The 13413-nt window shown below is 38.1% G+C and overlaps 1 protein-coding gene across 2 annotated transcripts in view; it reads right to left on the minus strand.

The window, feature by feature from the left end:
• Positions 1 to 2667: 2667 nt before the first annotated feature.
• tspan15 (tetraspanin 15) overlaps positions 2668 to 13413 on the minus strand; it is a 34988-nt gene continuing 24242 nt past the window's right edge. The window contains exons 6-9 of one of the 2 annotated variants that reach the window (XM_047812675.1): positions 13061 to 13111; positions 12707 to 12823; positions 4789 to 4935; positions 2668 to 4675 (exon numbers count right to left, since the gene is read on the minus strand). In XM_047812675.1, coding sequence (XP_047668631.1) covers positions 4789 to 4935; positions 12707 to 12823; positions 13061 to 13111 — 315 coding nt within the window. In that variant the 3' untranslated portion in view covers positions 2668 to 4675. Of the gene's footprint in view, positions 4936 to 12706; positions 12824 to 13060; positions 13112 to 13413 lie in introns of both variants that reach the window. The other variant, XM_027175059.2, reaches the window with a different exon arrangement.

The following is a 13413-nucleotide window of genomic DNA, read 5'->3' on the forward strand; positions in this document are numbered from 1 at the left end:
AATATAGACACTTCTTCTTTTGCCTAACTTGTGTCCTTGCCTCTGTAGTGTAGAAGTAAAGTGTGAAGTCAGTGTGTCACATACATTCCAGTATGTTGGTTGAAATGAATGCTACGAACATATGAATAGGACATGTCTTTCATGTCACACAAAGAGAAATCCTTGTCCCTGTAGGGAAGTGGTCCTCAGAGAGAAGCTTAAAATATACTCACGACCCATTATCATCCACATTGTGTCTAGGACTAACTTACTGTCAATCCTTAGCGCTGTGATGTTCTACATAGCACCAGGGTCCTGGGGGAACGGTGTCTCATTTCACTATGTGCTGTGTCAGATATACTGTGTTTGGCTGAAAAGCCTCTTGACTTTACTTGACATTGTTGAGTTCTTATAGTCATTAGTCTGTTTAGCAGCTCACTCAGAATTCAGTGAATTTAATCCAAAAAAAAAAAAAAAATGCAGGACTTAAAAGCTGTAGAATATTTTTGGGTCTAATATTCAAATTGTAGAATTACATTAATAAAAGAAACGTGCACTAGGTGGAGTGAGATTGTGGTATTCATTTTAAGGTTAAAGGGCCAATGACTGCTGTAGGGAATGTAATGTGCATTCAGGGTGTGATCATATTTAGTACTCTTTGTACAATTCCATCAAATCAGAATAGTACTTGTAGTGAGTAGAAGACCAGCACCTGATATGAGCTTGCACATAGAAGTCATTTCCTTAAAACTTATTAAAAATAAGGAACAAAATGTACAATGGATATTAAAGTCTACACATCTCTGTTAAAAAAGGTTTTGGGATACGACTCAGATTAAACCAAGAAGATGTGAAAAAAGTTATAAAGAAGCAGATGATCTTTATTTAGGTTTCATTAAAAATAATTTAATTCATGGCAGCTATGATAATTACTTTGAATATGAGACAGAACATGCAGTGGTGGCTCAAGAGAATAAGGCTCTGGGTTGTTGATCGGCGGATCTGGGTTCAAGCCCAGCACTGCCAAGTTACCACTGTTGGGCCCTTGTGACTTGAACCTAAGCTCAGGCCCTGACCCTGTGAATTGAACCTAAGCTCCAAAGCTGGGATATGTGAAGAAAGAATTTCACTGTGCTGTAATGTATATGTAACAAAATAATGGGTGTGCAAACTTGCACAACCAGGTTATTTTAACTTTTCCTTAAAAATGTATTCTATTTTTCCTTAAAAACAAATTCTGATTTTTTTTTTTTGCTTTAATTTTTATATGTTGTAATTTCACATTGAGGCTAGAAAGGCTATCCTTTTTTTCCCCATTTATCTGCACTGTGTAGATTTTCTATATCTATTGTAGATAATGTCTACACATACAGCTTATTGTAAAGTTTCTTATAGCGTCATTTCCAGCGCCACTAATGCATGAAGCGGTTTAATCTAACGTCAAATTTGCAATCGCATGACGCCGTTTGATAAGACTTTAATCTAAATGGACAAACAGCATCACTGCAGCACATGGAAAGCAAACATCACTGCTCTCTTGCTCTTGAACTTCCTGGAGCAGGACATCACAAGTACAGCACATTTCAAAAACGTAATGTAAACAGCAAATTATAGAAGGTAGACCGTGTAACACCAACCAACCCACCCATCCAGATGACCTCATATCCGGAAGATCTGAGTCCTACGGAACGCCACAGCATCGAGAGACCTTCATGCACCAAAAGGGTAAATGTGCGTCATGTTCCTTTGCACCTGTGAGCTGAATGAGAGAAGGCTGTCTGATGAAGAGTCACCCAGGGAGCACCAATAATGTCAGAGGGGGTTGGTTCTCATATCCTGGTACCTGGGGAGGCAGATTCATTATACGCTGTTAAACAGTGGGGGTGAAGAGGAGATGAGGGCCAGAGGTGAGATACAGCAGGATAGCCTCTTGGCTAATTGGAACGACATCCCAACCTCCTGTGAGCGTGACCGTTATAGACAGAGACACCAACAGGAACAGTGCCCTTTTGTTTAAAGGAAAGACATGCACTTTTTCGTATGATGAGTAGCACTGAGTGTGTGCAATCATGTGAAAATCACATCTATTTACAGGATGTGTTTCAGTGACAAAGTGATAAAAAGTCAATTCCAACTAAAACATATGACTAAAGCAAAACTGTCTAGAACGGTCACACTAACGCTCCCTCACTCCTCGCACTGCACCTCGCTCCCTCAGAGCTACCGGGATTGCTCGACTGGTCCACCATCTCTCAGGGTAAGAGGTAGACATACGGCGAGACTCTTCTGTTTTGGCACCGAGCTGGTGGAATGAACGTCCCCTAGATGCCTGAACACTGGCTATCATCAAATGGTAAATGAAGACCTACCTCTTCCTGAAACACTTAAACTGGTCATTTTATGTGTATAGTCTTCTTCCCAGCAAAAACAAGCTGTTTAGAAGCATGATTAGATCTTGAGGAAGGCATTTTGAGGCATGATTTGCATCTATCCACAAGATCAGCCATGATACAGTGCCCTTGGAGCAGAGAGAATTAAGGGCCTTGCTCAAGGGCCCAGCAGAGGCAGCATGGCAAACCTTCTGCTCAATCACCCAGAGCTTTTAACTACAGTATAAGCCAACATTGCCTTAATTGCATTAATTATTACAACATTTATTTAGCAAAAAAAAAAAACAACCACAACAAATCATACTTTTTGATTTATTATTACATTTAATGTAGTGGAAGGTCTGTAAACAAGTTATATTTTGCCATCACATACATCATAGCAGGAATAAACAGTGATAAACCTAATTACTACTATGAAAAAACTATGACGTTACTGAAAATGAAACACCTTGTGACCGATGAAATTTCAGGATTCAGCAGTGGTATGATGTAGGATAGAAAAAATTCAAATCTAACACACAGCTTGTTTTTATTTATTCATCATATTAAATATAGGGAAAAACACACAAAGCTTTATTTTCAGCTAGATTAAAAGAGTTGAAAAATCAGAATTAAATCAACAGAAAAATAGAAAATAGAAAGGAAATAAAATGTTTTATAAGTTCATACACCCACAAACCGACTACCCACAAAATACATATAATTTATGGAATAAAGAATTGAAATCTGTAATTACTCTGTTTTATTTTTAAATCTTGTTTCCCGTGTGTAAAAGAATTCTGAAAACCTTTCATTAAAAGACTCAAATTATAATAAAAAAATCCGACTGAACCCCAAAATCTGACACGAGCGACACATTTCATTAAACTATCATTACAGTAGGAATGAAACAGCAGCAAACTGACGCTCATTAAGCTGCATGTCACTATAGCTTGTTGTTTTGAAAACTGCTCATTATATTCTACCTTCCAAATCTGTCAAATTCATCAAAATACAAAGATTAAGGTGGCGTTTGTATTGGGAAAGTCACAGCAGGTGCTCGGGTGATCGAGAGCGAGTAATCATGCAGGTTTAAACATTTGCTCAGAGCTGTATTAATCTCATGGCTCTGAAAAGAACTGGAGAGAGATTGGAAATGATGTTTACAAGAACCAAATATCTATAAGCGATGTGAATCGTGCCAAATACACCGGGTCCAGGGAGTTAAAAAAGGTCAAGGCTAATTATATTTAACATTCAGATACATTAAAGGTGTATAATCAGGATCATTAATATGCATGAGGGTCTAAGAAATCCTTTGTGATTGTCTGAAATCTACATGAAACAGAAATGTTTCTCTTTGGCATAAACCTCAATCCCATATAGAGTCACAACGCTTTTAAACTCTGGTTCCAAGCCTATGAAAGTGAAAAAGAGGGAATGTTACTGAAGTCTTGTGGACAGGATGATGATAAGTAACTGATTACAAGCTGAACTGATTAGATTTAGGCACGTTTTCTATGGCACATAACTGACTATCGACAACTTACTTAAAGCCTGATGTTCACATTCAGAAAATGACACAAAGCTGCGTTCACATGTGCAGCTTCATTACACAATTCTGATTTTGTTTTTTATTGGACCTTCGCGACATAAGTGACATATCTACTGTAGATTAGACGTAACGTGCACATTCACATCGATTGTGCAACACGATCGAGTGAGGAAAGTGTTTCTGCAGCTAATGCATTTTTTAGAATTTTTTAAAATGAATGCTTTAGAAAGTGGTTAAAGCAAGATACACAGCTTACAGTACAAGAGTGCATAAAAAAAAAAATTTTAATAAAACGAGAAGCAAACATTTGACATCCCTTCAATTAAACAGCACAATTTGCTGTGTTTTTAAAACATATTAAAAAAAAATTTAAGATATATTACAGAGACTTCACAATTCCGGGGTTTGGCTCTCTGTAACATCTTAAAGCTGATGACTGTCGAGCTAATAAGTAAAAATGTCGAGTAAATAAGTAAAAAAAAAAAAAATCTAAGTTGTCCAAATATACGGTGTTTCATTTTAAAACATGTATCGATCATAAAAATATTTTTTAAAAAATGATTCTGTATCATTATCTACTTCTAAAACTGACGTGAGTTGTATTTGTCCAGTGCAATTATGACATCATGTATGAATTATACCAGAGCTGCACATTATGACAACAAAATAGATTGTTTCAGTTTTACCTTTAAGACTTTGAGAAACAGTAAAATAAAATATACTGGTGGCTCGAAGATTCCTGAGGACTGTCTAAAATCAGCAGTAATACAACCTGTAAAAGAACACTTTAATGAGTGAGAAACACCCATGTGGTTCATGGTGAATAAGATCATGTACTTTACCCTCAAGCTCTTAGGTTCAAGGGTCTCCAAGGTCTAAGCTCACTTAGTCAAACAGAGGCATGCATTTACAGCACTTTGCCAGCTTGTTCTGTTTCTTGCTAGTGATCAGGCTGTCCTGATAGTTCCCGTACTCCTCGATGGCATCTTCTACACGAGTGATGTACAGCCAGGTCACAATCACACCAAAGAACTGAAAAAGAAACACAGACAACGTTAGACATAAATCCAGGAGGTTAAGCTGGTTATGATGACAGACGATCTCGCAAGTCGGTCGATTCAACGAAAGGTTCTGAAATGTCCTAAATTTGCTGATATACTTCCTGCCATCTCTTCTACATTTGCCTTGCGAGGAAAGAAAGATACGGAAAAGAAAAACTGGAAAAAGATATTTTTTATATGTTGACCTACTGTATATCCATGAGAGGGAAATCTCAATTTCTTTGAAACAGCTGATTAAATTCAGAAGCATTATCCGAATACTTCATTATTAAACCCATTAGGCAAATATCTGCCAAGTTATTCCCTAAACACGCAGAAGCCAAACCGTTACACGGTGATGAAGTCCTGAACATTCTGCATCATATAACAAAACCTTTCTTCAAAGCTGACTTTAGTTGTGTTTGATTTGTGCCATGGCAGTGTCAATTACTGAAAGAGCTCATTCAGTAAAATATGCAGAAGTTCACTCAGCAAGCAAATACACACACACGCAGATAGAGAGAGAGAGAGAGAGAGAGAGAGAGAGAGAGAGAGAGAGAGAGAGAGAGAGAGAGAGAGAGAGAGAGAGAGAGAGAGAGAGAGAGAGAGAGAGATTGATTGATTATATATCTGACTAATGTTTATAGCCAAAAAGGTTGATATCTTTAATACATTAATAAATCCAGAAATCTGGAACAAAACACAGAAGGAATTTTACTATTTGTCAAAGTGATCAAAAAATACAAAAAACATTTCAGGTTTGAAACAAAAAGCTGAGAATATTATAAATAAATGGCTTGAAATAGTATTATGTTTATCTTTATGCTTGCATACATGTAGATCAGTGTGTGTGTGTGTGTGTGTGTGTGTGTGTGTGTGTGTGTGTGTGTGTGTGTGTGTGTGTGTGTGAGAGAGAGCACCGGAGAGAGAGGGACAATTAAGATTCTTCTGCTGTTTCGTCGTGATGGCAAAGTGCTTATCACCTTATCTCAGCTCGCCCCTCACATCCTCCCTGCCTCATTTCCAGTCGAGTGACTGTCTACAGACACACTGCATCTGGGCTAACGTAAACTTCACCGTGTTTGTACTCTGCCAACATAGCCCGTTCTGTAAAGTACAGCAATTTGTAAGTGGATTTGCAGAAAGCAGGAAAGCTCAACACCATAGCCATAGGAATGTCAAGTAGCAGTTTACTTAGCATTGCGCTATGATGATCACTTCAATCAGAGTTTGGGCTGCGATACACGAAAGACCTCAGGTCTCAAAGGGTGTTGTTTATTTAAAGTGCTTATCTGATGGAACATCAGCACTTGCCCCCTTTTAAGCAGAACAGCCATTTTATTTAAAAGTGCGCCCCTCTAAAGCAGGGTTACATAATGATCCTGTTTAGTTGAACATAGCAGGAAATGCGAGCTACATTAATACTTCAATAAGTGGGATGAGGAAATTCAGACATTTTTGAGCAACTGCAATTAACTGAGATGAAGTACATGTATAGCTGTGTATAACAAGCAGAGGGTCATGGTCTGGATGCGGCAACAAAAAAACAGAAAGGACTGAAAGAACTGCAGTTCAGCGATTACAGATTCTGGAGCGGCCCGGCTTGTTATTGCAGCTTGTTACGGATAATCACACTCGTTTATGCAAATGATTTAGCTGAAGGCAGCTCATCAAGAACCAGAAGACTTTCATAGATTTATTTCCGCATTTATTTAATGTCATTAATCTCTTCCGCTCACAGTGCGCTAGGGGACGTGCATGTTTATCATGTGTTTATGTTTCGTTCACAAGACCACGTGTGATGATGTGGTTCATTTCCCATCTCCTCCACTGTATTATCGTTAGCTGTGTCTCTAATGTTTCCTGATTGAGTTAGTACTTGTGCCGTCAAACACTGTTGTATTATTACTTCCGCTTTCTCCACAAAAACTTCTGCATCGTTTTTAAGTGATTCATAGTCTCCGAGTTTTTTATTTTTCTACCCTTTGTGTTAACCTGAATCCAGTCGTTTATCTTTCAAAATTACAGCAAATCACCAGCAAACAGTTTAGGTGAACATATTGTTCAGTAGCTGTAGTACTCATGGTTTGATGACTTAATGCGATGCCATTAGGATTGTTTTTTTTTGTTTTTTTTAGGATTTTTTTTTTTGAATTGGTGAAATTGCAAGTATATGGTTCCAACGAAGACTCAAATGTAAATTCTTTAAATCACTGCTTTGCTCATGTCTGACGCACATGTGGGATGTGGTAGCCTAGTGGTTAAGGTGTTGGGCTGCCAATCAGAAGGTTGTGAGTTTGATTCCCGCTGCCACTGCTGGGCCCCTGAGCAAGGTGCTTAACCCTCAATTGCTCAGTTGTATTAAAAAAAGAGAGATAAAAAGGAAGGAAGGAAGGAAGATAGATAGATAGATTTTAATATAATCCAAGATTAGTAATCTTTTGTCATGCCAAGATTTTTAACTTTGCTTTTAACAGAAAAAGAAAGTATTTCAGTTTCATCCTGGTTCAACAGTAAAAATTATTATCTTATTTCCAAGTATAGAATTAAGGCAGAATGAATAAAATTACGTGGAGTCATTCTGTTAAATTGAATTAAAAGGATGTTAACATATGTTACCGTCCTGCTTGGTAAAAAATTGTGCATGTGGGCTATTTCCAGGTAATTAGTCCATCATGGATCAAATTACTTACAAGGAAACAAACAGGGCAAAAGCACACATCGAAATTGCTTTGGCTTGTCTGAGAGCGTGCTCAGGGGTCCATGGGCTTTACCACCTAATAAGGATCATCCAGCTGGATCAAGATTCTGAAAGGTTCTAAATAAAATGAGCTGAACATGAGCAGCAACTGCAATAAAGTGCCAGTCTGCAATATCACACAGTGTCTCGGCTTCTAGCCTGCAGTGATGACAGCACATCAGTAGAGACAACACCTAGACCTGTAGCCTTTTAGTAAGAACAAAGTGTTCTCATGTCAAGAAAGATGGAATCAGCTAATAATAAAAAGTCTTGCAGTTTCAGAGAGATAAGTACGTTAAGGGCCTCAAGAGCCCAACAGTGGGATACTGGCAGTCCTGCCCAATCCTCCGATCAACAACCCAGAGCCTTAACCTCTTGAGCCACCTCTGTCCCAGTGGTAAACAATATGTTGAGCATAAAAATAAAGTATTCAGCATAAAGCTACAATGACTGTTGCTTCCGGTGACTTAGTGTTTAGCACGTTTGCCTCACACCTCCAGGGTCGGGGTTCGATTCCCGCCTCTCCCCCGGTCCAAAGACATGCATGGTAGGTTGATTGGCATCTCTGGAAAATTGTCCGTAGTGTGTGATTGCGTGAGTGAATGAGAGTGTGTGTGTGCCCTGTGATGGGTTAGCACTCTGTCCAGGGCGTATCCTGCCTTGATGTTGCTTCACATTGCACTTGGTGAAGATTAAAGTTACTGAGACACCCACTTCTGCTCTCCAGACCTGCCTGATCCATCTTGATGCTCTACCTCTTGTTGGAGATCTCATCACTTGAAAACCAGTTGCTGCTGCTAAGGATGAACCCACATGGATGGCTTAAGGTACCTGAGATTAGGTGGTTGATAACATTCGGAAACCATGAAGATGGTTTCGAACTAATTTTGCTACGATGGCTTACAACTAGTAGGAAGTAGGATCTTAGAACTGCCACTGTTGTGCCCTTGAACAAACTAAACTAAACTGCTTAGTTGTATAAATGAGATAAAGGGAAGTCACTCTGGATTAGAGGTCTTCTTGGGTCTAAAGAAATGTACCCGACCCGAAGTGACACAAATCACTTTTTACCCGAACCCGACATGCATAATTTATTTATTTTTTTTAAGAAAGACCCGACCCGAGACAAACCCGGAAAAATTAGACCTGAGTCCGAACCGATGGCAATTTTTTTTAATACGACTGGACCCAAATGTTGCATAACTCTACACTAAACTACACTACGCTACAGAGTGGACTCAAAATTGATTGACAGGTCTGTTTCAACGAAAATTAGCTTACCGCCAGCCACACGTCGCCAGCCACATGTCGCAAGTGGTCTTGGCAAACAGAGGAGAGGTTGGAAAAGGACTCGAGTCGATGCACACACACAAGATACAGTAGTTCCGGTCTTCTCGGGTCCGTTCGGTAAAAACACTTTCATTTTAAATTACCCGAGACCCGATGCCGCTATTATTATACCCTACCCGTGTCCGAGGCACACGTGTAACTTTTAGACCCGAACCCACTCGGGTCAGACCTCGGGTTTTCGGATCTAAGTGGATCCGTGAAGACCTCTACTCTAGATACGACCATAAAACATATGACTACTATGTGCTATGATAATTTGGGACATGCAATGCCATGAACATTTTTGCTTTTGACCATATACAGTGGGTTAACTTTTGACTCTGGCTCCTCTAAAGGTTTCTCTGAGTTTTTCTTTCTACAATCATCACCTCTGGCTCGTTCATTTGGAACAAATGTGAAATTCAAATGAAAAGTGCTATACAAATAAAACTGAGGTGCACAAGAAAGGTGTAGCTGTTATAATCTTTGAAAATTTGACACTTCGTTTTAATTTCAACTTGAAATTCTCTTAAACTACAAATGGCATAGACTAGGAAAGATGATGTGTTTAATAACATGCAGATCATTTACCTAATGTTTTTAAATAAAGGAAATGCAACAAGCACTGAACAAACTTTTCTGAGAATATTTCTCGGAATTCAAACAGAAAAATAAGCAGAAGAACCTTATATAATATAATATCAATTAATCCAATGCAGACTTGTAAAGATTTAAGATCTAAATGAAAAAAAATTCATTTATGTTTCATTCATGTTTGGGAATTTATCTTCACCTCAGTTGGTTTAACGAAGCGAGGAGCGAGTTGGCAGGACGTGAGCTGGAATATTTCGCTGTTGTTTTTGTGAACAATGGATTTGCATGAAAGCACAGCAGCTTTTCAAAAGGTCTTTTTATCGACCTGTTCATCCTTGTCTAATCAGCCTCTGTGGCACAAACGTGAACAGAGTGAAAAGATTTTTTTTTACCGTTACAAACTCTGATACGTACGTATGCTGTACTGGAACGCAGTAGGATCCGTAACATTATGCCGTGGATGGCTTTTCCCACCCGAAAGAGATTATCCTCCAACAGTACACCTGAAGTTTTTTATTTGTCATACACCACAGGAATTTTCCATAGATTTAAAACAAGGTTAAAGAAATTCAAGGCTCTGTTGTGAACTAAAACTAAGATTGCCTAGGAGCATGAGCTGGGTGAAGAGTTGGTGGATAAATGGTGGTAAAGGGCACTTAATACAAGACATATAAGCACAGTAAGAGCACATCTAGGGTTCGTACTGTTTAAGATATATTACAGAGAGTTCACAATTCCAGAGATTGGCTCTGTGTAACATCTTAAAGTTTATGACTGTCAAGCTGTAAATAAGTAAAAAAAAATCTAAGGTATCAGCAAAAAGCTAGAATGACGAATACGTCTCATTTCACTGGATCAAGGTATTCACTTGCTTATGTTACTGATTCTTGGTGTCCCCAAGGTTTGGACTTGGCTTTCTTCCAAAGAGTTGGATACATTAGCCATCACCTCTTAATTAGTTCAATGACAACTTCTTGCTCTGGAAGTTCACCAAACCACCAACTCCTTCTCTATGGCTTGTCAATACTATGCATGTTCTGCTGCTGGAATTGATATTATTTTCTCGCCATGGCAGCTATGGATCTTTCCATGATAAACTACTTATCAAGTAAACTACTTACTGGCAAGTCATGGCCTAATGGTTAGAGAGTCTGACTCGTAATCCTAAGGTTATGGGTTCGAGTCTCGGGCCGGCCACGAGACTTGAGCAAGGCACTGAACCCCCCAACTGCTCCCCGGGCGCCGCAGCATAAATGGCTGCCCACTGCTCCGGGGGTGTGTGTGTGTTCACTGCTGTGTGTGTGCACTTTGGATGGGTCAAATGCAGAGAACGAATTCTGAGTATGGGTCACCGTACTTAGCCGTATGTCACGTCACTTTCACTTATCAATTACTTAAATTCACTTGAACTTTGCAGCCTTACTTGTTTTTTTGTTTTTCATCCTCCGTTTCTTTTCCTCTCAGTTTTAAAAAGTTAAAATATTTATGTAAAAACATCTTTTTTTTAATGACTGTGTCTGCTTTCTCTTTTCATTTAAGAAAACAAAATATTTTCATCCAATGTTGTGTTCCTGTCTTTTTCTATCTTTTCACTCACATTCCTTCACCAGCCTCTCTTTTATTATCTCATGAGGCTAACAGGACAAGTTTATCATATAGGACAAGAATATTATAAAAATATAATATAAAAATAATATTTTCATGTCACCAAGATAACCGAAAGGCACGGTCATCGATCCTTAAGATTTTCTCGTGGCAGAAATCTTCACCATATCAACATGTTTTTAATTCTGTTTATTCCACAGGGAATCTGATTGTGTTTGGCTTTTGCCTCGAGCCACATCACACCCCCTCTGTGTGCATTTTTTTCATACAACAGCACAATCGGTCATGTGTTATTTCTTACTTACTGTAATGTAAGCCTTAGATTATGGAGTTATTGTCCTATACAAACCCATGTGAATGAGCCGTTACTATAGAAACAATAACAACAATTAATTCAATAAAGAAATGAATTAACACCGTTTGACCAATCAGAAGCGAGAATTAAAAAGTGTTGCGGTATAAACTGCGAGCTTAACGAACTATAGCCTCAATCTGGAAGGATCTATCGGGAGGTACAAAGCTGAAAGAAAAGGATGTGGGGAATTTTAAACACCACACTTTTTGTTTGAACCCGTTAACTAATTTGATCCAAATGAAATACATTATGTTTAATATTTTCAGTAGCTTTCAGCTTCATCATGTTAAATAAAAACGTGTGTCAAGAAACATGCACAGAAGTCATAAGTGAGAGGAAATCATTATAAACACTCCCAGTACTTACAATGTGTTTATTACTGTGATAGGAAACTGGGTGGAACAGCTGGATTCATATCTGCATATGCTTTATGATCAAATGATCAAATCGGGATCTGTCACGGACAAAATCGCCAGTGTGAAAGCCACCTAAGCTAACTTAAACCTACTCTTATGCTGTTTAAAAAGAAAAAAAAGGACATTTCTTCGATGCCCAAACCCGACTGATTTCCTGTCCTCTTTCAACTCAACAAGATTTAGACTTTTTATGGCCACCATTTAAATTTTATTGGCATTGTGTTTGCAGTTCTGATTTTTTGCGAAGGATTTCTCAAATTCAAATGTGTGCCTTTTTTGAACGATTAATTCATTTAATAAATAATGAAATTGATCTAATTTCTTTCAGAACACAGGTTAGATTCATTTTCTCATGAGACAGATAGAACAGAGTAGAGAGATAACAGTTTTTAAGCCTTGTCTTGTCTGCATAATACCGTTTTACCATACGGTGAGTTTTTACGGCATTCAGTTAGTATTCTTCATTTGATTGTAATTTGAAATATACCGAATATTTCTATGGTTCAATTCCAGAAGAAGACGACGAAGAAGAAGAAGTTTTAAATAAAGAAGAAAAAGATGACAAATAAGACAAGGACGACAAAGACAAAGGAAGAAGAAGAAAACGAAGACGACAAAAAAGAAGAAACGACGACAAAGAAAAAACGATGACAAAGAAGAAGAAGACAAAAAAGAAAACAAAGAAGACAAAGAAGAATCATTCATTGGTAAGTCTAGCCCTTACCTGAGGAAATAAAATTCCAAGTAGGAGTCCAGCCATGATCTTGTAGTTATCCATTAACCAGATGAAGACAGCATCAGTGCATCCTCGCGCGTTAATGGTGTCTGTAAGTTGTACTCTCTGATGGAGCCCAGACAGGAAGAAAACATTTGACCATTTCAACCAGTCAGGATCAGCTCCAATAACATATAATCCCATTAAGTTCCAGAAGCTGACATTTAACAACTGAAACATTTCATTTCATTTCATCTGTAAACACAAATCCAATTAAAATGTACCATTTACTGTGCTTTCCTTTTGACTGTCAAAGATATTGGCAACTGTGATTTAGTATCAGGCTCGAATAATCAAACGTACCTCTTTATCTATGGCTTTGTACCCACACAACGTGTTTGTAACTTCATTAGGCTGAAAAACAAATTAAATGCACATTAGCACCAACAGAGACATGACAAAACAAAACAAAAAAAATAATAATGATCGTTTCAAGCCTTGCTGATAACCTATTGTACTAATACTGATGAAAAACCTTTGGCTTAATCTTCTGTTCACCGCATTTTAATCTTTTTTATATCTGTTCACTGTTCTTTATCTGTTGTTTGCACCCTCGTATTAAGACACTAGAACATTCGTAAAACTTCTATTATGATGAAACCTGCACATATTTTGTCATTTCGTTTCATTCTACATTTCTTATTCTTTTGCAAATT

Source organism: Tachysurus fulvidraco, chromosome 4, assembly GCF_022655615.1.
Source record: "Tachysurus fulvidraco isolate hzauxx_2018 chromosome 4, HZAU_PFXX_2.0, whole genome shotgun sequence".
Taxonomy (NCBI): domain Eukaryota; kingdom Metazoa; phylum Chordata; class Actinopteri; order Siluriformes; family Bagridae; genus Tachysurus; species Tachysurus fulvidraco.